The 27597-nt window shown below is 33.1% G+C and overlaps 4 protein-coding genes across 5 annotated transcripts; 2 read left to right on the top strand and 2 right to left on the bottom strand.

Moving 5' to 3' along the window:
- Positions 1 to 579: 579 nt before the first annotated feature.
- LOC113399071 (holotricin-3-like) lies at positions 580 to 1719 on the top strand. Its single transcript, XM_064217714.1, has 3 exons — positions 580 to 696; positions 961 to 1003; positions 1164 to 1719. The coding sequence occupies exons 1-3, from the start codon at positions 682 to 684 to the stop codon at positions 1646 to 1648; spliced, it is 543 nt and encodes a 180-aa protein (XP_064073784.1). The 5' UTR covers positions 580 to 681; the 3' UTR covers positions 1649 to 1719.
- A 2404-nt stretch (positions 1720 to 4123) lies between these two features.
- LOC113399024 (uncharacterized) lies at positions 4124 to 22418 on the bottom strand. Its single transcript, XM_026638028.2, has 7 exons — positions 22120 to 22418; positions 18016 to 18192; positions 10801 to 11000; positions 9531 to 9710; positions 9028 to 9160; positions 7458 to 8654; positions 4124 to 7314 (listed from the first exon to the last, which is right to left on the bottom strand). Exons 2-7 carry the CDS (start codon positions 18161 to 18163, stop codon positions 6926 to 6928), a joined length of 2247 nt encoding a protein of 748 aa, XP_026493813.2. The 5' UTR covers positions 18164 to 18192; positions 22120 to 22418; the 3' UTR covers positions 4124 to 6925.
- Positions 22419 to 22960: 542 nt separating this feature from the next.
- On the top strand, positions 22961 to 24429 carry LOC113399054 (uncharacterized). Of its 2 annotated transcripts, none has more exons than XM_064217698.1 (3): positions 22961 to 23070; positions 23961 to 24070; positions 24204 to 24429. In XM_064217698.1, the coding sequence occupies exons 1-3, from the start codon at positions 23008 to 23010 to the stop codon at positions 24355 to 24357; spliced, it is 327 nt and encodes a 108-aa protein (XP_064073768.1). In that variant the 5' UTR covers positions 22961 to 23007; the 3' UTR covers positions 24358 to 24429. The 2 variants fall into 2 exon arrangements, with proteins under 2 accessions (XP_064073768.1, XP_026493867.1); XM_026638082.2 differs by lacking the exon at positions 22961 to 23070 and adding an exon at positions 23766 to 23884.
- Positions 24430 to 24719: 290 nt separating this feature from the next.
- On the bottom strand, positions 24720 to 26670 carry LOC113399048 (calcium and integrin-binding protein 1-like). The gene is made up of 5 exons (XM_026638066.2): positions 26516 to 26670; positions 26065 to 26167; positions 25535 to 25682; positions 25220 to 25344; positions 24720 to 24865 (listed from the first exon to the last, which is right to left on the bottom strand). Exons 1-5 carry the CDS (start codon positions 26608 to 26610, stop codon positions 24755 to 24757), a joined length of 582 nt encoding a protein of 193 aa, XP_026493851.2. The 5' UTR covers positions 26611 to 26670; the 3' UTR covers positions 24720 to 24754.
- Positions 26671 to 27597: the final 927 nt, after the last annotated feature.

The raw sequence follows: 27597 nt of genomic DNA, 5'->3' as shown, positions 1-27597 counted from the left end.
AACATTAATGATTTTTTCTATGCGCACATGTTTTATATAAATATACATATATATCACAGACGTTGCATAAATTTATTCTTTCGCTGCTTTTTTTAAAAATCTCGAAACTTCCTTTTATATATTGGTAACACGATTACCACACTTCACTTAAAATAATAAGTACTTTCTAATAAAGTGGTTTTACGAATTAAATTTACAGCAGAGCCTAATTTTCATGTTTTAATAAATAAATAAATTAAAAATTGGGGAACGGAAAGCTAATTTACAAATATAATTGTATTAACTCAACAGAAGACTGAGCTGCTGTAGGTATGTGCAATTACATAAAATATAGAATTTATGAAGATTTAATAATTTTTTTACTAATTCATTAATTATGAAAATGTAAAAATCTTATTAAATTATACATGATGATGAAAATGGAAAAATCAATTTCAATTAACTTTAAAAAATATAAATTAATCTCATTTTTATTAAATAAATCGAGGACGAATCACGAAACGTCCGATTATATTTACTAGTAGGAACTATATGGCTTACAATACGAGGCTCTGAAGAGATTGATCGCATGAGTCAGGAAGAGAGCGTCAACACGAAACTTGTATATAAGCAGCGAGAGGGTGAACATTAGTATTATTTGTTGTGTGCTTACCATTGAGATAACTTCTGCGTACATTAATCATGGCTAAGTTTGTGGTAAGTATCTTATTATAATATCAAACTTAAATTATGAATGTATTGATCAAATTCTAATATAAGTTTGATGAACATCAAAAATCCAACCGAATGATTGGGAATGTAATCCCTATTCTCAGGTTTACTCTATTTCATTAGTTCAAAATTTATGCATTTTGATTAATCTAGTTTAACTACATTTTATCAATATCCACATAAAGAAAGCAATATTCTTCAAATTAGTCTTTTTTTGTAATATTTATTTAATTGTGTTTTTTTTTTCAGATTGTTGCGTTGGCCCTTGTGGCTGTTGCGGCGGCGTATCCAGGTATTTTTTTTTAAATATTAACCATTTATCCCGTAATCCATTACAGCTCACTATAAAACAATACTTATGAATAACGAAACGCCATAAAATTTATACCAGAAGACTATTGACATGGAAAGCATGTTCTTATATTTATTAACTGCTCTTTTTTGTTCTTTAGGATACGGAGCGGGCGGTAGCTCTGGAGGATTTGGTGGTAGCCATGGCGAATACGGTAGTGAACATAGCGGTGGTGGCCACGGCGGCGGTCAAGGCTTTGGCATCGGTGGAGGCCACGGCGGCGGTCACGGTGGAGGCCACGGCGCCGGTATCGGCGGAGGCCACGGCAGCGGTGTTGGAGGCGGTCACGGCGGCGGATTTGGCCACGAAGGTGGATTCGGCGGCAGTAGTCACGATGGTGGATTCGGCGGCAGTGGTCACGAAGGTGGATTCGGTGGTGCTCATCATGGTGGTTTCGGAGGTGATCATGACGGCGATTTCGGTCATGGTGGCAGTCACGGCGGTCACGGCAGTCACGGCAGTCATGGCGGTCACGGCGGGCACGGCGATCACGGCGGTCACGGTGGTTTCGGTGGTGACCATGGCTTCGGTGGAGAACATGGTGAACATGGTGGTTTCGGTCACGGCAGCCACGGCAAATACTAACGAACTCCGTAAATTATTTAAAGTAAAATATTTGTGATATGTAAATATACTTGTTTAAAAAAATATATATGAACGTTTTAATCGAATCCCAAATATCAAAACAACGAAGAAGAGAAGAAAAATCGAACTTACCTAAATGTATTTAATTATGAATTTAATGAGAGATTTCTTCGAGATACTACAATTGACTAAGATAGATGTTGATTATGATAGTGTTATTATTATTAGATATTTCAATGGTAATAAAGTAGTTATTGCCATCATAACAGACCCTCTAATCGAATAGAAATTTCTTAATGAATACATCTGAATTTTAATACCTAATTAGAAAACAGGACGTCATTTGATCCATATATTATAAAGGAAAGTACTAAGGTAACATAAAGGAAGTGATTATAATTTAGTTAAAAAAAAATGTGGCACATACTTAAGAAGTTTAATAAGAGTTACCAAAACAACAACTAAATATTTTCTAATATTGCCAAAAGTGTAACCGCACATTACGTCGGATCTCTAACATTAAACAGGTATTCCCTCACTATTGCTAAAGATTGTGTCTGTACAATGTGATGAATGACTATGTTCAATCCGGCCAACAGCCAAGATTGCACTTGGGAAAAAATTGTTTATACCTTATGGTACACCACAAAGAGAAAATAAATAAATATAACACGGATACAGCCTAAATAAAAGAAGCGTACAATTTTGGCGACTTTGGCGATATATATCCAATAAGTACAAATAAAAACGATAAATATCCAAATATTTAAATAATTTATTTAAATGCATAAGTGAACCATTTTTGAGTTATCACGTTTTTTAGATTTTTTCAAAATAAGTCAAAAATGCAACTCCAAAAATTTATTTTAAAAAAAGTATCAATTAAAATCTATTTTTTTTTTCTGATTTAGAAAAACGAATAAACACTGGTTATTTGTCAATATTAAAACAATAATTATCGGTCCAAATTTAAAAATGCGAGACGGAAAAAGATGTTATTTTAATATTTTTTTGATTTTTTTTCCACAAAAATGCCTTAAAAACAAAAAAAATCGTTATGAAACTTGTCCTGCAGATTATTTTAAAAACATAACCGTTTTATCAGCTCTCTAAGATTAGATATACGTTCTACTGTATATCTAATCATAGATATTAAAATGATCTCGTAGACAATAAATTACTACTTTTACAAGTCAGGCATATTCTTAACAAACAAGAAATGAAACCAAGTGTAATTTTGTATTTAATATTTAAAAAAAAGAAAAAACTAAGAATTTGATATTATTATAGGTTTATTTTCCTAATTACTGAGGTAACCACATCATTAAAAAGCCCATTAGACGATTCTTCTTAAAGAAAATTAAAACATTTCGCTGTGGTTTTCCCGAATGATACCGAGAAAATATTACGTCCTATCGTTCAACAACAACAAAGATGAGCCAGAAATAACCCAGTGGAAAAAAACAGGAAACAAATTCTCGTTTTAACTCTTAAAACTTCTAGAAAGGACTGGCAAATGTGTCACCCAATGGTAAATGGCCAATAGATATTAAGACTGTAAGAAATATTAACCATCTTTAAAGGTTGTGTGAGCAACTTAGGAGGTGCGTGGCAGTACAATAAAACGACTGATTTGTAGAGAGCGATATTGTGGAATGCAATGGATGAATGAATGAAAATGAGTGTTTATTTAGATAAATGTTTCGGGTAGATATACAAAAGTTTCGGTAGCAAAAACGACCCCTTCCAGGGTCTCTAATCTGTTTCACATATGCAGTTTTTTGTGGATAAATGTGGTTATGCGCTTGGAATAGCCTGTGGAGTTATTTACGATGTAATGATGGCGTGCAGATGTTGTTGGAGTGGCTATCTAGTGGCTAGCGTCGTAACGACAAACAGATATGCTGCTACACATCCTTCACATCGCCAATAGACACATTACCTTGTAGTAATACTGGCTCGTCACCATTCAAACCAGAATACATCATGAGTAGAATATACGACGAGTGGGTGGTACCTACCTGCCTACTTATGTACTGGTAATTTAAATGTCAAAACAGTGACGGCAGTAAAAGATAAATCAGTGTTTAACTAAACACCGTTTATAAGAAAAGCCGTAATGTTTAAATATCAATTTAATAGCATGCTATCTCTTTCTACCGTGGACCTGTTTGTAATATACGAGTATGCCGAATTAATTAATAAATATAGTTATTGTCTATATCTTATTATCTATGATAAGTATGGCTTAGTGGAACTATAGTGCGATGTAAAGTTTATATTACGCTACAAATGAGTTTAAAAAAATTGCAGTTAAAGTTACTGAATAGAATCGTCCATTACCGTTAAGCTTATGCTCAAACTTATACTTTGAGGTAACAAACTTGAATCTTTTATCGCGGGAACTGCTCCTCGCAAGCATAATTAATATAACACTAAGTGCAATGCATAGGTTAGTATTAATAAAACAAAACATTTGGTAAAACAATAGTAATTTATTCTTTTAATACATAATCTTTTCTAACAGAATACTCGCCTCAGGTCACATTTGCTTCCAACGTTCATCAAACGGAGGCAACTCAATCTAAAGCACGAATATATTCATAAAAACATCATCAGAAAATCTACATTTACTTTAGAAAAATACACGTCCTCAGTGCTTTGACCGACTATACTACGACTGCTATTAATAGTCATTATTAAGCAAGAAACATATTGTTAACAAACGCAACGAACGCAAAACGCTTTCGCATACTCACCGTTTACTGTGAAGGCGAATTTGTACACAATCATAGTAGCACATAATATTTACAAATATACACCATTTCCAATTTAAATATAAAAATAATAAATAAAACAAAAACATTTAAAATTAATAATTGAAAATGAATATATATTTAGTTAATCGTGCATTTTACATAAGCATATAAGCGTCTGTAAATAACAATATGTTTCTACCTTTACAGTGCATTTTTACTTTGTAAAATGTGACAATAAAATTACTTAACGTTGTAACGAATGCACCGCCAATGATGACCTAATCGTTAGTTTTATACATCATTTCAATTTCAATGACTACATCTGCTTGTATACATATATTGTTAACTATTTATTTACAAATACTAACGGCTATATACACATATTATAATTTTATATATTATTATGTAAACAAATAAACTAAATCTCGTGTATCGACTAAGTATTAAAGCATTTTCGAAGGCGAATAACCGAACACCATGTAATGTATTTTCAAGATTAATTTAACATGAACATTTTAATTTTTAACTATCATTATAATTTGCGATATCCTAAATTGAACTCTCTAGACGATACAGCTACGATCTGACGTCATAGTAGTTAATTTACTTTACATACAACTAGAGGGTGCAATCCGGAACGTGGCTTAATAAATAGATTTCAAACAAAACCGAATAAATTATCTGTATTTTACAAATCTTACCCTGTTAAAGCGAGTTAAAAATAAAAATAAATAATAAAATATTACAACAATAAATAGATTCAACCTGTATCTGGCACTCCGAGTTAATTTTATACACGAAATAGTGAGCAAATGCAATAAATAATAACAATATTACATATTAAAAAAATGTAACAAATTAATATAAATACATTATTAGACGTACGCGGGTGGTCTAAGGACAAATTAAATAACGGTAAAAATGCTGAGTCTGACTCTGTCTTTAACATTCTATTATCATGATTACTGTGATCGAAACATGTTCAAAACAATTGAGGAAGACGCCGAATAATACAATCCAGAATTGGACGAAAACAAATTCAGCAACCAACAATTAACAAACCTATTCCAATCGGAGGCGTAAATACAAACAAACCTTCGAATTAACATATTTCACGCGTTGCAAATAGCTCTCCTATATAGCACTACGAAAACTTGGGTGTCTTGGGTGCTATACCTTAAATACAATACAACACTATTGCGCTACTGATATCGACTTTCATTTTTCCTCCAAAAATGCAGATATTATCCGACCGCCAAAATCCAAAACGCAATTTTTGCACGAAACCATAATATACGCTACAGATTAATTTTTCATGATGTCGACGACTCTTTTGATTGGAATAGATTTTTTCAGCCTAATGGTATATAACTACTTAGGACTTGAAAAGGACATTTTTGCCAAAGTATCACTACCGAGCCGAAGCTAATGGAAATAGAGACAAGAATAATTTTCATACCATAAAATTGAGAAAATGTACCCATTAAAGGATAAAATAATTAAATTCTGTATGAAAATCTTTCATACTAGTATTTTGAATAATAAACATAAAATCTTTTGAAAATTGGCTTTTGACTTTTTTAAAACGGGTCTCTGTTACTTTTTGCAAGGACGTCTGTGACGACAAACTAGTCTATATAAAGAGAATATTCATCTATGTACGATGTAATTGCAGTGTAAACAAAACGTATACATTCACACACCCACTACTGTACTTAAACATCTTATTATTGATTTAAGTCATACCCTTATTAGTCACAAACGATGAAATTGACAATATTAAATATATCGGAAATAAAAGCATAACTGATTTTAGCGATATCTATTCTAATATTGTAAAGCTGAAGAGTTTGATTGAACGCGCTAATAAAAATAGCACTCCGATTTGAGAAAAGTATAAAACATCAGCTACGACCCACAGTACAGTAAATTTGTTAGGAATGTCCTATATTATTGAAATTGACAAATAAATTTATTTATGTATGTATGCAACTTATTAAAAAAAAAACATACTTTAACAATGTTAAAATGCATTAATATTAGGCATGACTTTAAATATATTTTTAATAATGGCATTAATAATAAAATGATATTGTATCATTTAAAATTTCATAGCATATTCAGGAACAGACATAAAAAATATATTCGTTATTGCCCATTCACATACAAAATAATGCAATATTTAAAATCTTAATATTATAGTTAAAGAAGTTAATTTAGGCCCTATATTTTAAATTTTACTTAATTTTTACATAGCCCAAGGCAAGACACGATGACATAAGAAATAATTATAAGCCATTTAGATAGTTTTAAAACAAGCCTCGTCTCATACGTCCAGATCTGATAAATTAAATATTTTCGACATCGTTTCGTTAAATATATTTTCTTATGAATTTAAACAAACATAAATTTTGCGCATTTGTCCAATTCTATCGTTATTTCGTCTCTATAATAAAAATCTATCACAATTTCGCGCGTTACTGTCCAATATATATCTATCCTTATTTAACCTTAGGGTTCATATGTACGTCGGGCAATGTTCTAAGCTCGTCCCGCACGCATCGCACGCCCTGGCGTCTCTCTTATTGACTAACGTGCACGCGGGACACTCCCGCCCCCCCGAGGTGAGGGGCTCGATCTCGGGGCCTCTTTTGGACTTCCCGCACATTTCGCACGCGACTAAGGAGTTCTTGTTTAAATACGTGCACGTACCGCACTGCCACTTGTCTCTTTTCATCTCATTTTGGTTATCTTGTTGTCTCTCTCTCTCGTTACTCGCTCGGCTCGAAGATCGTTCGCGTTCGCCGTTCTGATGCTTCGGGGGCGATCGACGGGTGAAATCAGGTTCGTCCAGTGAGACGACTAGTTGCGCCTTTAAATTGTAATTCGATTGGTGACCGCTGGATACTGAAAAAACGTAAAGATATTTAAAAATCTTACAAACTTAACGTTACGTTAATTATTTTTCTTTTTGGAAGATATAAAAAATGGAATAGATGTGATATATTTCTGATTGATATAAAATTAAGGAAGAGAAGAGATAATCTTACCCGCGGCACTCTTGGAACTATGACCTGATTTGTGCACTCCGTTTTCTGTCGGTTTTGATTTCATCTTGTCAACTTCCGCTGCGACCAGTCTCGTAGGCTTCTTTACTTTTTTAACTTCAGCTGTATTTGGCACCGAACCGTTCACATTATTCTGTTGCTTGATCACATCTTTCCTATCTTTTATATCCTTCTTAGTCAATAGTTTAACTTTATCAGGAGCCGTTTTTAGAGTAACTAGACCATCTGCTCTTGGATTACCGATGGGTTCTAAAGTTTTCTTCGTTTTTTTCTCTTCAATTTGCTTCTTTGCTAATTGTCTTGCTCTTTTCTGCTCCTGTTCCAGTTTCAACCGCATCAAATTCTCATTAACCTTCGCCGTTCTATATACCTCTTCGTCGTAAGATCTATCGAGGTGTAAGGCTTGAAGACCATCTTCTAAATCAAGCGTCGTCGGTTGGTACTTCGATCTCCTCTCTTCTCGGTCTAACCTGTCAAGCGTTCTCGAATCCCTGTCCAATGATTGTGAAAATCCACTCCTACTATCCCCGTCCTGATTTTTACTTGATAGATTTCTGAAAACATAGTCCCAACTCTCGTATGTACCCATACCGTCTTCCTTTGCTTTACTTAAAGTCGGTTGTGTGTCTGAACGAGGCAAACTAGGTAATGAAACGTCACTAAAGCCAGACCTCGATGTACGCTTAGACCCTTCCGCATACTTGCTCTTTCTATGGCTTCTTTCTTCTGGATGACGTTCAAATTTTCCATTTTCATACACGGATGGTGCTTCTAGTTCTATGAGTTGAGCTGTCGGTACAGTAGGATACCTATATTGAGGCATAGGATAGCCATTCACTGGTACAGTTGTTGCGTGCTTTATAGGTGCATAGACCGGTGTGGGAATCATGTACGGCGCTTGAACAGGGTAGTAGTAGGGTACTGCCCCATACGGGGTCATCATCGATACGGGATTACATTGAGACACTGTGACTGGTATATCGGGGTTCATATGAGGCATTGGATACATCATATGTGACGGTACCATGCTAGGTATCATATAGGGATTTATTATAGGTTGAACGGGCTCTTCCACGGGTTCAGAACAATTGCATTGCGACGTCACTGGATATTGAGATTCATTAGGTCTCCTATGCGAATCTGACACTGTCATTGGTATGTTTGAATAAATTTCACCATCTGTTGACAAAACAATTTAGTAATAAATATACAACGACCTATTACGTACTGTTTAACATAAATCATTTATAAGAATTCTAAATCAGAATATTATTATAATTAACACGCATCGCATGTAATTATTCTCAAGCTGTTATTCCATTTATTTAAGGTAAATTAACGGCGTAAATTGAAAACTGAGCGACAAAATAATTTGTCAGACTTTTAGTGCTCGTTTAACTGCTCCTTCGTCGTACTTAAGCCTGCGGGCTGGTCTTACCACCAGATGGGTGGTGAAAGAACTTAAGTTTTATATTGGAAGTTGTTAACAAAATGAGCCTGAGCCGGCTCTCCGGGAGGACGGCGATAAGTGCGCGGTAGGCGGGATACGCACCGTCCGCGTAGCCGGCGAGGCGCGCCGCGGCGGCGGCGGGCGCGGCCACGTGCGCGCTGCGCTCGCGCGCCACGTCCGCCCACGACACGCGCGCGCCGCTGCCCCACACGCTCTCCCAGATTTGTGACATAATCTGTGGGAATTTTATTATATTTTCAAACGAGTCTAACGTGGTAATTTGTGCAATAAATATTATTAAACTTCATTATTAAGCCGTGTGTGTACTAGGATAACAAAATAAAATTTAAGATAAAACCAAATAGTTCACATTTCACAGTAAGATATCAAACGAAACTACTTATTTCGTCGATTCGTCGGTCGAACTGATTCCGTCTACCCCAATATTTAGTAATATTTACACGAATATAAATTAAAAGTTATTTACTATAAATTTCAATAAAAATGTAAAAATATATCAAACTATATTCAGCAGCCAAAGGTTCCTTTTCCGTACCCTTACCATAGACGTCGTATATCTACTTATTTAAATACGTAGACGTCACCTGACACTCGCAGTGCGCGATGAGCGCGTCGCGCGACACGGCGGCGGCCATGTCGGGGCACACGGGCGCGCCGAGCGCCACGCGCCCCGCGCCCGCCGCGCGGTAGCCGAGCGCCGCCAGCATGCTCTCCGCGCCCGTCAGGTTCGCCTCCACCTCGTGCTTGTAGAACCCCGAGTACAGCTAGCCGGAATCACATTCACATTACAACTGGGTGCAAGTATTATACTATACAAACATTGCACACGAGCCTTATGATAAATGGCCATAACCCAAATATCTAGTCTATTCCAATCGAAGAAGGAATAAATAAACCTTAGGTCTACGAATTTCATGCGATTTTCTAAGTGCTCTGCTATATTGTGCAGTACTAACAGATCGTGATCAATATATCTTCATTTATATTTCAACGCTATCCACTTAACTACCCATATACACTTTATTTTGACTTTCAAAGTTCCGATAACAGATTCCTCGGCGTTCAAAACGCCATTGTTGCCAACATAAAATATTGTTTATTTGATTTTTTGTCTTGTGATTGGAATAGACTATTCAGAAATTGGGACTGTGAGAAATATTACTTGCAATGTCAAAGTTCCGAAAACCATTGAAAAGATAGTATATGCATTTTGGGCTTTAAAGAACTCCTGTTAACAGAACAGACCACTAGTGAAAAATATCACGATATCACCTAAAAATCAAACTGTCTGTATTTATTACTTGTAAACGAGAACTTTAGTGATATCGTATTGCAACTATTTATATTTACAAATATTAAAACAATACTATTTAACGGATATATTGCGGCTAATCCTTTGAAGAGCTTCACCTATGATACGAGAACGCCGCATTATCGCTAACGAGTTAAAAGGCTTATTTAAATCTCATAAATGTTAACTTCTAAAGAGAACATTATATACTCGCCAGATGTTTGTACCCGCCCAAGAAGACGGTATTTGAATTTTAATAATAAGCATATTTTTATATACATTAATTTAGTGGCACAAGAGATTTTTTTTCAAGATTGACGCCGCATTGGCTATCATCTGAGGAATGGTTAATATTTCTTACAGCGTCAATTTCTATAGGCGGTGGTGGTCCATAAACATATATAAAAGTTATCCGCATATGGACGACGAATAAAATGACTACCTACTTGAAAAGTGCCACATTCATAGATGAAAAAGGGAACTAATTTCCATGACCCATCGTATTCATCTGTCAACTGTCAACGATCCCGCTATAAATAAAATAAAAAACTAAAGATACTTACTCGTATAACTCTATACTCCTTGCGCCAGGGTTGTGCGAGCAAATTTCCTGCATACCTAGCGATAGCGGCCCAGCCGATACCTGCTCGGTAGGCACTGAAATCGGGCAGCTCGTTAACCGTGCGCTGGAATACCTTCCCCGTTTCCGCTAAACCAAACTTGCATTCGTGAGGCACTAGAGTTAAATATTCGAGGATATATCCTGAAATTAAACATAACATAATTGTCTTTTTTTTTTTTTTAAAGAACCATATTTTATTATAGTTAACAAGTTTCCGCACGCAGCTGAAGCGAAGTCATGTATTCGGTGAACTGACATAGTTTACCAAATACCTGACTATATTCTGTACCGCTGACAAGTTTAGTTGAGTAGTTAAGACATAAAAGCGTAACAAAACCAACCAACCAACCATAAACACATTTTCCAACCAACCAACCCATACAATAAACCAACCAATAAACCAACACATTTTCGCATTTATCATACTAGTTAGAGTGCAAATAATTTTGTTGGTTTTACGTAGGTATCGCTGTTGAGATCATATTTCTAGTGCATAACTTCTTAGTTACGCCATCTTGCCAATATATGAAAAAATACTTTTAATTATGGAAAACATTTAATGTCCCACATTAGGGTTAAGACCTCCTCTTCCTTTTAGGTGAAGATAAAATGAGATTTCCCTCACGAACTATAACTTCACCGCCGAGCAAGAGATAAGAGTAGAAACAAGCAATACATTATACAATACTAATCGCGCGTCCCGACTTGGGGTGTAATAAGAATTTTAATTGCTTCCCGATCGCAGCGTAACATACTTAGTCCAATATTTTAATGACCTCCGTAGTTGAGTAGGCTGTACACCGGTTTTCATGGGTACGCCACTCCGAGGTCCCGGGTTTGATTCCCGGCCGAGTCGATGTAGAAAAAGTTCATTAATTTTCTATATTGTCTTGGGTCTGGGTGTATGTGGTACCGTCGTAACTTCTGATTTGCCATAACACAAGTGCTTTAGCTACTTACATTGGGATCAGAGTAATGTATGTGATGTTGTCCAATATTTAATATAAACCATCATCCTCATCATCAACTATTCATCGACATCGTCCCAACCATATATGACAGATACATACACGCGTACAGAAGATTTATGCACATAAAAAATTAGTGCTTCTTGTCTTGATTCGAAACTGCAATACACAATTAAGAGACACGCGTTCTAACCAGTGAGCCATCCCGGTGCTGTTAATTAACAATTATGAATGCGAAAGTTTCTATATATGGATATCTGTTACTCATTCTCAACAATAAGACGAATTCTAATGAGCGTAGAATACGATTATACTCGTATGTCAAACGAATAAGACATATTTTATGAAGTTATACTTATTTAGGCGCGTTTTGAAAAAATATGAGAGTTATTTAGTATTTAATTTATCATTAAAAAAAATAATTACGCTTGGAAAGTTAGTCGTCCATTAACATCCGGTATTAATTAAAATGTATTATATTTTTAAATTAATAATTATAAAACGGTACGAAGACATTTAAAGGTAGAAATAAAAGTACACATTCCTGTCACGGTACTCGTGTACGTCGCACGCGCCGACCGATTATTACGAGTATAATTAACGTATTCTTATCTTAGTTGTTTACGTTTATTAAGGCGGGTCTGCTATGCAGGTTTCCGCAAAGATTGTAAGGTATGGATCCGGATGATTGTGAGTGTGAGCAGAAAGACAAAAACTTAGACATGAGTCAGGACGAAGAATTACGTGGTTGGATATCGCCAATTCTAATGGATCACAATAAGAAAAATTATGAGCATGTATACATAGAGGAGGACGTTAAAGAGAAAGAAAATATCACTTTAGATAGACCGATAAAGCGAAGCAGAGAGGAAGATGATAATGGATGGACAAAGGTGGAAAAGAAGATTAGGAAACAAGGCCAAATTAGAACTGAAATTTTTATATCAAGTAGAGAAAAATTACCAAAACAATTTGCTATTGCCAAGTTATTTACATCACTCAACTTTATCGAAATAATAAAAATAAAATATATGAATCCGTATAGAATTAAGTTGGAAGTTCCAAATGATGACTACGCTAGCAAAATTATAAGTTGCCCGGATTTTGAAAAGAAAGGCTGGAGAGTGTATCGAGAGTCAGAAGTTAACGTTACTCATGGAATTATAAGAAATGTGGACCTTGAACTAACTGACAGTCAGGTTTTAGATGCGATTAAGTGTCCTAATAACATACAGATCCTAGCTTTAAAAAGACTAAAACGGAGAAATGAGGATGGCCAATGGATACCTAGTGAAGTTGCGCGTATTGACTTTAAATGTTCCTACTTGCCGGCCTATGTATACATCGATAATTTGCGTACCAAGGTGGAGCCGTACATTTTCCCGGCCACACAATGCTCAAGATGCTGGAAATTCGGGCATCCTAAAGCCAGATGTTCGTCTCGGGTGATTATTTGTCCTAAGTGTGGCGGTTCACATGAAAATTGTGAAGTTAAAGAATATAAGTGCGTGAATTGTAATGGTAATCACATGGCGCTGAATAGGAACTGCCCTATTTATTTAAGAGAAAAAAGGTTACGGGAATTAATGGCAGAGTTTAACTGCTCATACCGGAGTGCGTGTAATTTATATGTGCGGCCAGAATCATTACCGGAATCACGGCAAATAATAAAACAAAACGAGGAAAAACAAAATATTATTACTTCAAATAGTTTTATACATCTGCAAAATGAAGAATCTACTACGCATAAATATACGCCAATCTTACCAGAATTCTCACATTTGTTTACTCCGAAGCGAACTAAGTCACAACAAAATAATAGCAAGGTCAAAAACACAGTCGGCACAGCAAGTAGTAAAATGAATGAGTCAGAGCGGGACAGGTGCATTGAGCCGGACTGCACTCCACACAGATCAACTGATAACGATGACCATAGTAACATAAATAATAATAAACGCGAGGTGCATTTTAGCGAGCTTGTATGACGTTTGAAAGAAATATTATTTATTAAAAATTTAACTTTAAGTGAAAAATTTCAAAATTCTATTAAGTGTTGTATTGAATGGGTTATTCTTGTGGTGGTTGATAATATTTCTGACTGGCCGTATATGAGTTGTATTTTGGAATTTATCAGTAAATTTATCAGTGGATAGCAATAACAAAGTAATAAAAGTTAAATTATTGCAATGGAACGCTCAAAGCTTAAGACCGAAACTATATGCTTTAGAAAATATTTTACTTCAGGAAAAAATACATATTTGTTTAATATCTGAGACCTGGTTGCAGCCCGGCAGTTGTTTAAAAATTAATTCATATAATGTTTATAGACAGGATCGTGATGACTCATACGGAGGAATCGCTGTTGTTGTTCATAAATCAATTAAAGCGCAGTGTAATAATATTAGTTTACCTAACCGGCATATACAAGCATTGCATATTAAAATTTTTAACTGTTGTCTTTTAGAAAATGTGATTTTAGTATATTGTCCGCCAAATATTAACACGTCTAGTTACGACTGGAAGATATTATTCTCAAAATTGTCTCATAAAACAATTATAGGGGGGGACTTCAACGCACACCATTTAAATTGGTCGTCGAAACAAAATAGTAGGGGTGTTCAAATATATGACGCTTCTGTTGAATATAATTATGTTTCACTTAACAACGGAGATTCAACGCGAATTAAATACACCTCAAATAATTGGCAGAAAAGTTCCCCGGATATCTCATTTGCGAGCCCTGATATTGCTCTCCGTTTTGCTTGGAATATAATAAATGAAAGCTTAGGTAGTGATCATTTAATGGTTTGTATTTCTATAGATATGACATTAACAGGCTTTTATTTTAAAAAACGTAATTTTAAACAAGCAGATTGGCAAAAATATAGAAAGATACTACACGACAAGCTACAAAATTTTAACATTTTGGGGGATATTTTAGAAATATACGATAATATTGTGGAACTGATTAATTTAGCGGCTGACGCATCGATCCCTGTGATCAAGTTTTGTGACAATCCCACGTCTAAATTCAAACCGAAACCTTATTGGTCACCCGCATTATCTAAAGCTGTGGCTGAACGGAGGCGAGAGTTAGCACAGCTTAGACGGAATCCTACACCGATAAATTTAAGTAATTTTAAAGAAAAAGTCTCGAATGTTCAAAAACTTATTAGACGGGCAATTGCCTATTCGTTTCAACAATTCTGCAGTACTATTTCACAAGTCCTTTCTAGTGGTGAGATGTGGCGGAAAATGCAATGGCTTAAAGGTTACAAGAGTTGCAAAAGTAATTTGGATTGGGAAAAAGCCTGCATGCTCCTAAAACAGTTAACGCCGGATTACGTTTTACCAAAATCGCCCAATTTTCATTCTCATAATAGTTATTTAGAATCCCCTATTTCGGTACAAGAACTAAACAATATTTTAAAAATTAAAGATACGGCCCCAGGTATTGATGCTATTTCATATTCGATGATATATCATTTTCCTAACAAACAAATATTAATTCATATCTTTAATAGAATTTTATTTGAAGGGAAAATACCACCACAATGGAGGGAAGTTAAGATTGTGCCGATCCCAAAACCGGGTCGTGATCCAAGTGATATATCATCTTTAAGACCAATATCGCTTATTTCTTGTTTATGTAAAATGTTACATAATATTATTACACGGCGTCTTGAGTGGCATTTTGAAAAAAATAAATTATTTTCTAATAGCACTGTAGGTTTTAGAAAGTCACAATCTTGTTTAGATAATTTAGTCAGATTAGTTTGCCAAATTCAAATTGGGTTTTCAAATAAACAACAAACATTAGGTTGCTTTGTAGATGTAAACAATGCTTATAATAACATTGATATTGTACAGGTTACACGTATATTAGATGATATGGAAGTTGGATCTTCTATATGCAGATACATTTGGGAGTATCTTATTGAAAGACGTATAACTATATTAGAATCACAAACTAATAACTCGGTCACAAGATGGACTTGCAAGGGTTTGGCGCAGGGGGATCCAATGTCTCCAATTTTATTCAATGTTGCAACTAGTGCTATCTGTAAAAATATCGAAGGAGTTTTTATTTCTCAGTATGCAGATGATTTTGTTTTGTATGTATCGGGCCAAAATTTAAGATTGATGACTATTACTTTACAAAATGCATTAGATAGTTTATCCATAATGTTAAAGAACTTAGGACTGGATTTATCACCAATAAAAAGTAAAATATGTTTATTTTCCAGACGTAGATTACACCAGCAGGTTAATGTTCTTATTGATGAGGTCTCTCTTGAAAATGTACAAACGGTTAAGTATCTGGGTCTATGGTTGGATAGGTCATTAAGATGGGGAAAACAAATTAACGAAATATGTAGTAGAGCTAAGAAATTTTTAAATATATTTAATGTACTAGTAGGATCATCTTGGGGTGTTCATCCATTACACTTAAGACAGTTGTATATCTCAATCATACGGAGTAGGTTAGATTATGCAAGTTTTTTAATAGACACTAGTGCCATGACAAATTTGAAAAAAATAGACAAGGTTCAAAACCAAGCAATGAGAATGATAGGAGGTTTTATTAAGAGTAGCCCTATACACACGATGGAATCTGAATTGTGTTTACAACCGATGTTTTTACGTAGAAGATATCTAGCTTCGAAATTTTTGTTAAAAACAAAGTCTTTTGATAACGGTGACACTATTGCAGTTATTCGGAAATTAGCTTCTATATGTGAGAATTCTGGTTATTGGAATAATAAAACCAAACCATTGCTAGTTATTGTATACAATGAACTATTTGATATAAACGTACATAGTTCACAACTTTTAGAAATGTTTTCTCTATCTACATGGGTCACTAACATAGATATTAATTCACATTTATGTCTTTGCATCAATAATGTACATGGTTCTAAAATAAGTCATAGCTCAGTCATGTTGTTAGAAAACTGTATAGCAACCATTCAACAAAAGTATAGTGATTACTATCAAATTTACACGGATGGATCCAGAGATGATAACGGAATTGGGGCATCATTTTATGATCCACAAGCTGATACGACCGCAAAATTTAAATTAAATAGCAAAATATCCATTATGGAAGCTGAACTATTTGCAATATCTGAATGCTTATCATACATCAACTCATGTCAAGGTAATAATTTCGTAGTGCTTAGTGATTCTAAAAGTGCCCTACAACATTTAGCTCGGTGCACCTCGGGAAAGCGAGGGTTGCCTGTAGCATATTGTATTTTGGATTTATTTTTGAATTTACAAACACACGGCAAAAATATTAAGTTTCAGTGGGTCCCATCACATATCAGTTTGATAGGTAATGAAATTGCTGATATTGGTGCAAAGATGGGAATTGTAGAAGGTATACCTGTAAACCATATACCTTTTTTCACAAATATTTTGAGAGATATTAAAATTAAATGTATAGAAATTTGGAAGGAGTATTTTAACAAGAGGTCAGTGGAAAAAGGTATTTGGTATAAAACCATTATGAATGAGCCGCCTAAAATACCGTGGTTTATTAATGTTCCGCTGAGTAGACAAATGTTGGTTACAAGCTTAAGACTTCGATCCGGACACATTCCACTGAATGCGTTCGGGTTCATGATGAAAACCGTACAGTCTCCTAATTGTTCATTATGCAATAAAAGAGAAGATGTTTTCCACGCATTGGTGGAGTGTGCTCGGATTGGAGCTGAACGTGATACATTAGAATTAGAATTTGATATTAATTTACATGATGTTGGGTTATGTAATTTGATTTTGTCTAATCCTTCATCCAAATTGGCCATTAGTGTGTACTCTATGATAATCAAATTAATTAAGATAAGAAGTTAGTGATTTGTAAATTAGAACGATGGGGCTGACATAGTCGCTCAGCGACTAAAGCCTCTTTTCAAATAAAGATTTAAAAAAAAAAAAAAAATAAATAAAAGTACAGACATACAAACAGTATAAAGCATAAAATTTATAATCCACATTATATTTGAATAGTTAAAGTATTTGGTTATTTGCCCTTTATCATTTTATGCATCCCTGACAACGTATATACAATATTTTATAGACTTTATGGTTTGATCAGTTAATGCTACAAAGCGTAACAATCAAACAAACTTTCATATATTTATAATATTAGTTAACAAGTTAGGACATAAAATAAGATCTACCTTCTAGCTTCTTCTTCTGTTGTAGTTTCTCAGGGCTATCATCGATCTCTAGATAACTGTAATGCGCGTCCTCAATGCGTCGCCACAAGGCCGGTAGACGCTCCCTTAACACCGTGTCCCCCATGCCCACGCACGAAGTCATAACCATCACAATATTGTAATGTTACCGAGTGGAAACTGAAAATACATTCGATATAACTAATTATTATTTATGTGGAAATCATTTATAACCCAGAAACTATTTATAAAACTACTTATGTACAACGAAACTGTAACGAGGACGTTCGTTAAATATAATTTGTTAAACAATCATAATTATACATTTTAGATCATTTCATTGTATATAATTAATTAAAGTTTTAGCATTTGCTTTAGGGTTTCTTTATATTTGTTAATGTTGATTACAAGATATTCAAATAACAAGGTAAATATTTCCTAAGCTACAGTCGTAAATGTCGGACTGGGCAAATGCCTTCTCTCCTGTAGAAGTAAAGATTTGAAGTTGATGGCAGTCGATTTCCATTCATGCGAATGGTACAAGTTCCTCACGATGTTTTCTGTCACCTCTGAATTCAAATAAACTCAGTGGTTCATGCCCAGTTTTAACATTCGTAATCGCCTTCCGAAATCCTCGTGATCTTTCCACTGGGCCACCGCGACTTTGTCACGCATGACGATGAAAACACTGGACAGATTTAAATGTAATCCATTGACGATAAGGAATATAAACATGATAAACATATTTCTAATTGATCAAAAAATCACGTGAACAAAGGTCGGAATAGACCTAAATAATAAAATTTATCGAAAAATATTTAACAATAATTTGATATCGGTATATTTCATTGTGATTATAAAATAAGAGAGTTCTTGTAGCCACACCTCTCAAAATCGTAACTGCACTATAATTGCAACTGAACAATGCATTAAAGGCCTCATAATTTGTTATACATATTATATAACATTTTTAAGAGCAACGATTTCAACTAAAAAAAAATCTTTATTCATGTACTTTAATAGCACTTATAAAATGTCACTTTCTATATTACAATACTCAGTGTTTTTATGAAAAATATATAAGTATATGTGGATGAATACAGTTAATTAAATTTAAAATAACCCATCGATAAATTTATTATTTATAGGATTTATTTATATTCTAATATTATATTATTATTTATAGGAGTCACAGGATGCCTTAGGGATATTTTGTGATTTATCTAAGGCCTTTGATTGCGTGCAACACGAAACTTTGGTCAGGAAGCTACGTCATTATGGAATTAGGGACACTGCACTCAGTCTTCTGATTTCGTATCTGAGCAATCGGATTCAGAGGGTTGATGTAAATGGAAAGAGATCTCCCGGGTCTCCAGTTACTGTGGGGGTCCCTCAAGGATCAATTCTTGGACCATTCCTCTTCCTTGTTTATATAAATGACCTGCCACATCTCCTAGGTGATAAACTCGAGATAGTATTGTTTGCTGATGATACTTCTTTAATTTTTAAAATAAAAAGACGTCTTTCAATATATGACGATGTGAACAATACTCTCTCTGAAATAGTAAATTGGTTTAGTGTTAATAATTTAATGTTAAATAGTAAAAAGACTAAATGTATTAAATTCACTACTCCCAATGTAAGATGTGTCAAAACGAGTGTATGCTTAAACGGGGAAGCATTAGATGTTTTAGAATCAACAGAGTTCCTTGGTATGACAATAGACTCTAAGCTCCAATGGGGCCCCCATATAAATAAGTTGGCGAATAGACTCAGCTCTGCAGCCTATGCGGTAAAAAAAATTAGACTTTTGACTGATGTGGATACGGCTCGCCTTGTGTACTTCAGTTATTTCCACAGTATAATGTCGAATGGCATCCTACTCTGGGGTAATGCAGCTGACATTAATACTATTTTTGTACTGCAGAAGAGGGCTATTCGTGCAATTTATAACCTGGGCCCAAAAGATTCGTTAAGAGATAAATTTAAAGAAATTAAAATAATGACTGTCGCTTCTCAATTTGTTTTTGATAATGTTATGTATGTACGCAAAAACATAAACGATTTTCCCAGAAATTGTGACGTACATTCTATTAACACTAGGAACAAGAATAAACTTGTTACTCCAAGTACCCGATTACACAGGGTTAGTAACTCTTTTTTGGGGCAATGTATACGTTTTTACAACAGGATCCCAGAAAACGTTCAAAATTATTCAATTATAAAATTCAAAAGAATCGTTAAAGAGCGTTTGTGTGCTAAAGGATATTACAACACTAATGACTTTTTAGTTGACTGCACACCTTGGGAATGAAATGATCGCCTCCAGGCTGTTTCAAATAACTAAAATATAATAATTATTGTACATGGAAAATGAGAAAAAAAAAAAAAAATATCCCGCTGAGTTTCTTTCGCCGGTTCTTCTCAGGTCCGAGGTGCTAAATTCCGAACCGGTGGTAGATTTTTGACAATCAATAAGCAAGTGTAAACACTTCTATATTGAATAAAGATTTTTGATTTGATTTGATTTGATTTGATATATACACAAAAATACAATATAATTTTGATAACTACAATCACTATATATATCATTACCAATTTTTGATTGATTATTTATTGAGCTGCAAATCAAAGCTTAATTAGATGTCCGGAACCAAACAGACTGCAAACAAACAATATATCCATAGAGGCAGAACCATGACAACGCAGCCCATTATCAAACTGTCTGCAGTTTTGTATATAAATAAGGTGGGGTTGTTATCAAAGCTATCAGTCAATGAGTCATGGAGGAGTACAATGCACTTTTATATGATTCATCGTAATCAATTTAAAAGTTCAATCAATAATAAAAAATGGTTATCTTTGATTTTCATTTTTTATTTTGCAGTTACTGTTTCATAGTAGCTAGTACTGTTGACAGTGGTGGAGAATTATTTGGCATTAAGCCTATCTCTTTTAGTGTTGTTCAGTAATTAATAATGATTATATAAATTATTATTCTCTGGTCTATTTGTATTTAATCTGTTAAGACCTTAATTTATCAGTCTTGTTTATTTTAGTTATATATGTATGTAAAACATAAGTGTTTGTTTTCCTTAAATAATAAATAAATAAATACAAAAGAATGAATGTCTTAATTATCTTTTAGACTATTATTTAAGTGTCATTATCATCATTCACTTATGATATTTTTCATTCACCTATTGACTTGGGCATATCTTCAATTACTGTTCTCTGTCAATTTTAAGTCTTTTCTTACCTTATAGTCAATGTAGTTATCTTATCAATACTTAGAGTATTTTCCTTATTAATATTCAAATGTCTTTGATTTAATATGAATCAGCTAAAGAATTTTTATGCATGCATACACCTGTTTCTAGTTTCAATTTAATAAATAATATAAAATCTTCAGTTATGTCCTTATTTTATGCCTTTAACAATTTCCTCTATTAGCTGGTGGTTATATAGATTTACAAACAATAATATAAACAGTTTCTTTATTGTTCTTTGCTTTAAGGTATTTTTTAAAAATGGGTTAACTACAACAAAAAAAATAGATAACTATTTCAATTCACTTTTTACAAAAAATAATTTTAAATTACTATCAACTTAAAAGTGTACTGCTTTAGGAGTGTTTATATAAAAAATTTAGACCAAGCACATTAAATGGTGGTTAAATTAATTTCAAAATAATTATAACCATTAATTCTAGAATTTTATATAAATGATGGTAAATATTAGTTAATAGTCAATTGCTATCAGCAATACTTAATACTTAATCACAGTATCTACATTTTATCTAAAAAATACTTAATTTTCTTATAATGTAAGCAACAATTAAATAATTTCTAAGTTGCATTGTTAATATTAAGCATATATGTTGGTCAAACGCAATTATTTATGTATAGTTTTGTATATTTCTTTCGCGTAGTAAAAAGTAAATAAGGAAACATGCGCATTTGAGTTCGTGTAATTAAAAATAATAGTGAAGTTACACATGTGGTATGAACAGTGGAATAAATATCGAATACCTAGCAGGAAGTGGACTAGAACGATTAGTTTTAATGCTAATTACGCTTAAATGATAATGAAACCCGTATTACTCACCTTGTAGGAAGACATTCTTTGCTAGACGTCAAAATATATTTCAATGCACCGAATCAGCGAATGTAGAGCGGACAAAAATAGTACACCAAAAATAACAAAGAGGGTTTGATCTATATTCCTAATATAATCCAAATATCGTCATAAAATAATTCTTGTATTTCTAATTTGAACTAAGATACACATTACAGGATAGTCGTGGAATTTAATACTGATAAGAAAAAATTGTAAAACAAAATTGAGAGAATTTTGTTTTGACGTTTCTCTGTTAGACAGACGTAAAACGACAGAAAAAAGCAAATAGTATCAGACAGTTGCCAGCTAAAGAATAACTTTACCCCTAAAAATACGGTTACATACTTTTCAGACACACTACGGGGATCTTAAAAATATTTAATATATGAAAATTATAATTAATTATAAACTTAGATTTATATAATCCATTCTTAAAAGTTTATAGCCGCCGACATTTAGCAACATTCAAAATGCCATGTTTTCGCGAATTTAAGATTATTTAAGATTTGGACCAATAATATTGCGTTAATTTCATGTCACTTGTTAATTTTGATTTTTCTTCTGGTTGGAATTGACTATAGTTATTAAATTAGTGTACCAATTTATTTCATTTCATAGTTAGTGTATATTGTTGAATATATTTTGTTTATTTTATATATAAATATTTTCCCAAAATCTAACTTTTACTTTAGTTCCAAATTTCCAAATTTTTAAGTTTAAAAACATAAATTATATTTTTTGTTTTACTATTTATAATATAAATTTTAAAAACAAAAAGTACATTATTTTCTATTTTATTGAATTTTGACATTTATAGTACATATTTCATCTTAAATTTATACATGAAAATTATATAAGAAATTTGAAAAGTCAAAAATGGTTAAATACAATTTATTTAAAGATATATTAAGACAAGAAGAAATAGAAAAATTTTTTGATGTAAGTATCGTGTCGTCGTCTCTATCTGTTTTCTATTGCAGTACTTGAAACACGTATATGGAGAATTGTTATGTTATGTATAACTGACATGATCGAAGAGCAGCCCCGTCTTAAACACAATACGCCCACGGGTGCAAACCGTGTTGTGGCGATATCCTCTACCTCCTTCCCTCAAAATATTGTTAAGAGACCTGGGGCACCTCACATATAGTCGAATACTCGATTCGGGTTATGAGAGTGCACTAGTGTGTACTATATTATTTCAATGCATAGCTATAGACTCTATTGGGAGAGGCCGCCGCGCCGTGACCGAAACTTGCCTGGATCATTACTATTTGAATGAACTATCATCATTTATTTTAGCATGAATGAATGCCTTACCTTTTGAATTTCTGTTTACAATGAACCGTAATTGACATGTTCTTATCGTAAATCAAATCAAACATGAAGACGAGCGTCACTCATTTGTATTTATTGGTATGAGTGAGTGAAGCTCGTGGTTAAAAAACTTAAAGTGCGCAAAAAAAATAGATTATAATTGTTCAGTTTATTTTATTAAAAAATAATTAATTTAACGTTAAGGGACGCGCCTTTGTGAGTGAATAGATCTATAAAACCAATTGAAGATTTATAAAAATATACAAGATATAATATAATTATATAATTGATATAATATGGCAATACATTACATTACGTCAAGTAATAAAAATTAACAGTTAAAGCGCCAAATACAAAATTCTCAGTTTTTACTCTAATAATGGATATTTATTTTGTAGACAATGCTAGACAACATGAAATCGAAACATTTTATGAAGTATGTGGTACATTATTTTTAACATCAAACTTATAAAACTGTCTCGGCTTATTCATTAATTGGTATCGATTTTCAGGCTTGTCAACGACACAGGGACTACTATAGAGGTTATCCAAAAGCGTATCATCCCTTGTTGTACTTTAAAGACCCGGAATACATGTGGCAATGTCCGCCAGAGATGTCACCGTAATATGAAATATTTTTACTTTAAACATTTTAATTTTCTAAATTGATTTTCATTATCATTGGGCATACAATTTCAGAATTTTTCATTTAATTTATATCATGCTTATTAGTTTTATTTTTTTTTTAATTCCAGAACATATTTATCGTTCCCGATGTATCATGTGAAGTATAAGCAACCAGTTGTGCTACCAGGCAACACTGGAAGAACCAGTGGATTCCCCGCGCTGCCGAACCGCACACTTGCTGGACGCTTTAACAAAGCGGCCTGTAAAGCCTTTGTTAGATAACCAGTATACATTTTCTAGCGATATTTTGTATAATGTCTATTTCGTCATGAAATTACCCATTTAATACAAATATGTATGTTGTTTTATTAAATTCATAAATATAACCGCATATATAGTAAACACTGTGAGCGTAATCTGTTGTATGATAATAAAAATAAAACGAGCACTTATAATACACTCAAGTGTTATACATATTATACCTGATTAGAATCAAATTTAAGTATTCTGATAAACAAGAATCCAATTAATGAAGACAATTCTGGCGAATGCTTGATATCTTAAAACTTATGTACCTACATTAAAGGGAATAAATAGTTTGTTAATACAAATTATGATATTCTGTACTTCTCATTTCAGTGATATAATTTGTTTTTGATACATTACTATTTTCAAGACATTACAACCTGAAATAAAACGATGACGAAAATTCAGGCAATCTTAAGAGAATTAGCTTGAATTCGTTTAGACCGATACTACCGCTTCTATCTAAATTAATTTCTTCTAATATCTGAAAATAAAATGAAATTTGAATGATTCAACAAATCCAATGATTTTATTGTTGGAAGATGACTTTGAAATTGATAAAGTTATCAACGATCTGAAGTGAAACTTCTGAGATGGCGATTCAACAATTGATAGGTAGAAGAGAATTTTAAAGACCTCTCACGATTAGACACGTTTCGTTACGTGAGATAAGTATTAGAGAAAAAGATAATTATATTTAAGAAGTTTCACTGCTGCGTTTTTAACTACTTTTTACGTTACGTTTTTTGATCCACTAAAAATATCCAAACCTATGTTTTTAATATAATGATCATTTAGTTATATACTATACTTACATTAAAAAACAAAACACACTTACCACTTTAGCTATTTTTAATTTAGACTCTTTGTCTAGATAGTTTGCACGGTTATGAGGATCCCCTGTCAAACGGTCCAAAATATTGCATATGTCTTGTACTGATATTTGATTATCTTCATCAATATCTGTAATCGTCATCGGATCATTAAAGACCTAATTGATACTAAGACCATAATTAATAAAAGAATCGTAGTAGGCGTGAGGATGGTGAGATACTAACATATATCTCTCAAGCCACCTGTGTATGTACTTATATTTAATCTGTGCTGCACAGGTTTAACTGTTAAGTTATTATATTCAAAAGAACATTCTTACCAAATACTTTAAAAGCCCAAGCAGCTTTGACTTCTGTCGGACAATCGGAACTCATAGCAGAGCAGAGATCAAGTAAATCCTCAAACGAGAAGCAATCGTCATTCTCTGAAGAAAACACCCGAAACAGACGATCTTGAAACGGATTATTCTGTAACAAATTCAATTCAATTTCTTAAACATTTATGAGTTTATTTTACTAAATAAGATTTTGAGATGAGAATATTAGTAGGTGCAATACGATATATGTATTTCTAGTGTCTTACGCATTTGTTATATTATTTATTTATTACATATGTATTTTTGAAAGGTACTTCCAATATACATGTGTTTAACTGAATATGAAAAACTTAGACTTAGTAACATTTACTGATATTTATATCAATTAAAAATATACACATATTTCATATTTATAACAAATCAAGATATGATATCCAAGAAGGCTGTCTATGGGAGATACCACTGGCATGAAAGGCAAGATGTGGCAAGTGAAGGCATGCTGAACAGAAAATATACGTATAAGTAAGTCTCACCTTTAAAACACCGAACTTATTAATAATATCCTGCTTTTTTATTCTGTGGGAGAAATTCGCAGCTATTTTCTCGGGATCGATCGAATAGAACTTTTTCATTAAACTGAAATATAAACTATAAATAATAACATAGTCTTTGTAATTATATTTCATAATTTAAAATGTATTCCTGTAAAATATAGAAAATATTGCAAATATTTATAACAATGCACAATGCAAATTCAGTGTTTAAATGTGTTTTTTTACATATAACGGAACGACTCAGTTTAGTTATTTTTAGTTGCGTCCATGTATATCATAAAAACCACGATAATATTCCACATTATGCAAAAATATATGTTATATATCAAAGATAATGTAATATTATTGCTAATAAATATATGTACGAATAACCAATGAGCCGCGTACCATTACTTTCAAACGAAACCACTGTCAAACGAAATGAACTTACTGTAAAATTTCTCCTTTAGTCAGATAGGTCAAAGATGCGTAGTCTTCTAAAATATTTTCGGTTAGACCAGCGTATTTTGTTTCATATAAACCCATTTTGTAGAAACCTTATTAGTAATGCTCACAACAGCAAACAACAACATTAGCGTCTATTAGTCCATATCTTATCGTGATTACTTTGATAAGAAATTTCAAATGAAATATTTTTAAGTAAATTTCCTAATGTGTTTATTTATAAATCGAGGCTTTGTTTTACGTATTTACTAAGTACCTATGCATGTTGTTTATATAAACAAAACAAATGATAAAAATTTAGAGAGTCGAAAGGTCCCATTGGTTAGAGCACTTGGATCTTAGATAAAGATTGCGGGTTTCAATCAAGGCCATCACCATTATTTTTCATGTGCTTAATTTGGTAATTATTCTCCTGTTCGGCTGTGAAAAAAACATCCCGAAGAAACCTACTTGTATCGGACGAAATTCTGTCAAATGAGACAGTTCCATTTTATGAGCATTTATTCCATTTTATTCCAAATTATGAGCTTTTGATCAAGATTATACAAAATGATGTTCTAATTGATGTTCATTCTAAAAGGTTTCGTGAGTGTGATAAAGTTAATATTTAAAGCAAGAAAAAAAAACTTCGGAGAAAATAATTTATTTCTTACAATTAGACCTGAGATCAAACTCAGAAACAGTAACATTTACAAAGTTACTTAGTCGAGTCCATACTTAATATTTTCTACTTTTCAGTTCGCACAAGACTATCTATATATTATTATTTATAATGTACTTAGACTTATACAAAACAAATCGTTTATATTAACTAAAGTGTTTATACAGCCAGCGTATAAGGACGATAATTTATGTACTAAAAAATAAGTTCTAATAGGAGTATGAGGGCTAAATTAAAGTTCAAAACACATACAGATGACAGTTTTCACAATATCCACTCAGTATTATAAGTTTTGTTCAATAAAATTGGTTTTAGTTTTAATATAAAAAACATTAACGCACATATGTTGCTATACCTACAAATGTATATAGAGATAGATCACCGCAAGTATGAAATTGTACGCAAAC

This window comes from Vanessa tameamea, chromosome 18, assembly GCF_037043105.1.
Source record: "Vanessa tameamea isolate UH-Manoa-2023 chromosome 18, ilVanTame1 primary haplotype, whole genome shotgun sequence".
In the NCBI taxonomy this organism is placed as follows: domain Eukaryota; kingdom Metazoa; phylum Arthropoda; class Insecta; order Lepidoptera; family Nymphalidae; genus Vanessa; species Vanessa tameamea.
The sequence above is the reverse complement of the archived record's forward strand: the minus strand, read 5'-3'. Positions and strand labels throughout refer to the sequence as shown.